General features: G+C 55.5%; 1 protein-coding gene across 1 annotated transcript in view; it reads left to right on the forward strand.

The window, feature by feature from the left end:
* Positions 1-21: 21 nt before the first annotated feature.
* Positions 22-1,487, forward strand: part of LOC106534118 (feline leukemia virus subgroup C receptor-related protein 1) — a gene marked incomplete in the record, with an annotated part of 19,172 nt that continues 17,706 nt past the window's right edge. The window contains 1 exon segment of the mRNA XM_014030639.1: positions 22-1,208. Within this exon segment, the coding sequence (XP_013886093.1) occupies positions 510-1,208 (699 nt within the window).

Raw genomic sequence — 1,487 nt, forward strand, 5'->3', positions numbered from 1 at the left:
GTAAAAAAGTAGGCTGAAAAATAATTACTCCACTAAAGTATAAATAACCAAAATTACTATTTAAGTAAAGTAAAGCATTTGTACTTAGTTACTTGACATCCCTGGTTAATTAGTGGCAGTTTCAAAGAGGACTCGTAGGATCCGGGTTAGTTTGAATGTCGGACTCGTTAGTTCTGATTCRATGTGAGGATTCGATTCTTTAACTCGATGAGTCATGAGCCGGTAATGGGCTCGCTGTTAAAACCAGGCTGCTCTTCTTCTATTGGCTCAGCAGCATCGGAAGTTCTCGCGGCAGACAGCTGCTCATGTTCAGGGCACCGGGCGGAACCAGACTCATCACTCTGAGGACTTTATTGTCTGGAGCCGTTCTCTCTTTTATTAACTGGACGCGGGTATAAAGAACGGGTCCGGGTCCGGTGAAGCTGGTTTATTGGAGCCCACATGAAGGAGCTCCTCCCGGGTCTCTCTTCCTGCCTTCTGTCAGGAGCGGCGCTACAATAGAACGCATCATGGTCGCGGGAGAGCTCGTGCAGGAGCATCTGCGCGCGGATCCCGGCGCACCTGARGACATCAGGAGGCGTCCCGAGCCGGACGGGGCAGCGGCGGACCTGTGCCCGACCTTCGCCGAGGCGGAACCGGCGGACACGAGCCGGGCGCTGCTGGAGGCGGAGGTCCCGCCGGATGAAAGCGAGGCGATGCTGCCGAACGGAGGAGGAGGAGGAGGAGGCGGGGAGGGYAAGGAGGAAGAGGAGGGCGGGAGGACGCTCGAGACCAGGGTGTACCGGCGCCGGTTCGCGGTGCTGGTCGTGTTCAGCCTGTACTCCATGGTGAACGCGTTCCAGTGGATCCACTACAGCATCATCACGAACGTGTTCASGCGCTACTACGGCGTGAGCAACGACCGGGTGGACTGGCTGTCCATCGTCTACATGGTGGCCTACATCCCGCTCATCTTCCCCGCCACCTGGCTGCTGGACCGCAGGGGTCTGCGGCTCACGGCCCTGCTGGGCTCCGGCCTCAACTGCGCCGGCGCGTGGATCAAGTGCGCGAGCGTCAGCCCCGAGCGCTTCGCGGTCACCGTGAGCGCGCAGGTCGTCTGCTCCGTGGCGCAGGTGTTCATCCTCGGCCTGCCGTCGCGCGTGGCCTCGGTCTGGTTCGGACCGCGCGAGGTGTCCACGGCGTGCGCCACCGCCGTGCTGGGGAACCAGGTGCGCGTGCACGTTAGAGCAGTATGATAAGAGATAAGAGAAAACTTTATTGAGCCCACAGTGGGGAAATGTGCACATTACTACAGCTCAGTAGAATAAAGAAAGATAACTAAAAGAAAGACAAAAACCATAAAAACACCACCATATATATATATATACACATGTGATATATAATAATGTGCAGGGGCGTCACTAGGTTTTAAGTTCAAGGGGGGCTTAGCCCCCAGGAGACGCACAGAATGTTTGTAAATTATATATTTGTAATGTGTGTGTGTGTGT

The sequence above is a fragment of the Austrofundulus limnaeus genome, unplaced genomic scaffold, assembly GCF_001266775.1.
Source record: "Austrofundulus limnaeus strain Quisiro unplaced genomic scaffold, Austrofundulus_limnaeus-1.0 Scaffold1093, whole genome shotgun sequence".
Classification (NCBI taxonomy): Eukaryota; Metazoa; Chordata; class Actinopteri; order Cyprinodontiformes; family Rivulidae; genus Austrofundulus; species Austrofundulus limnaeus.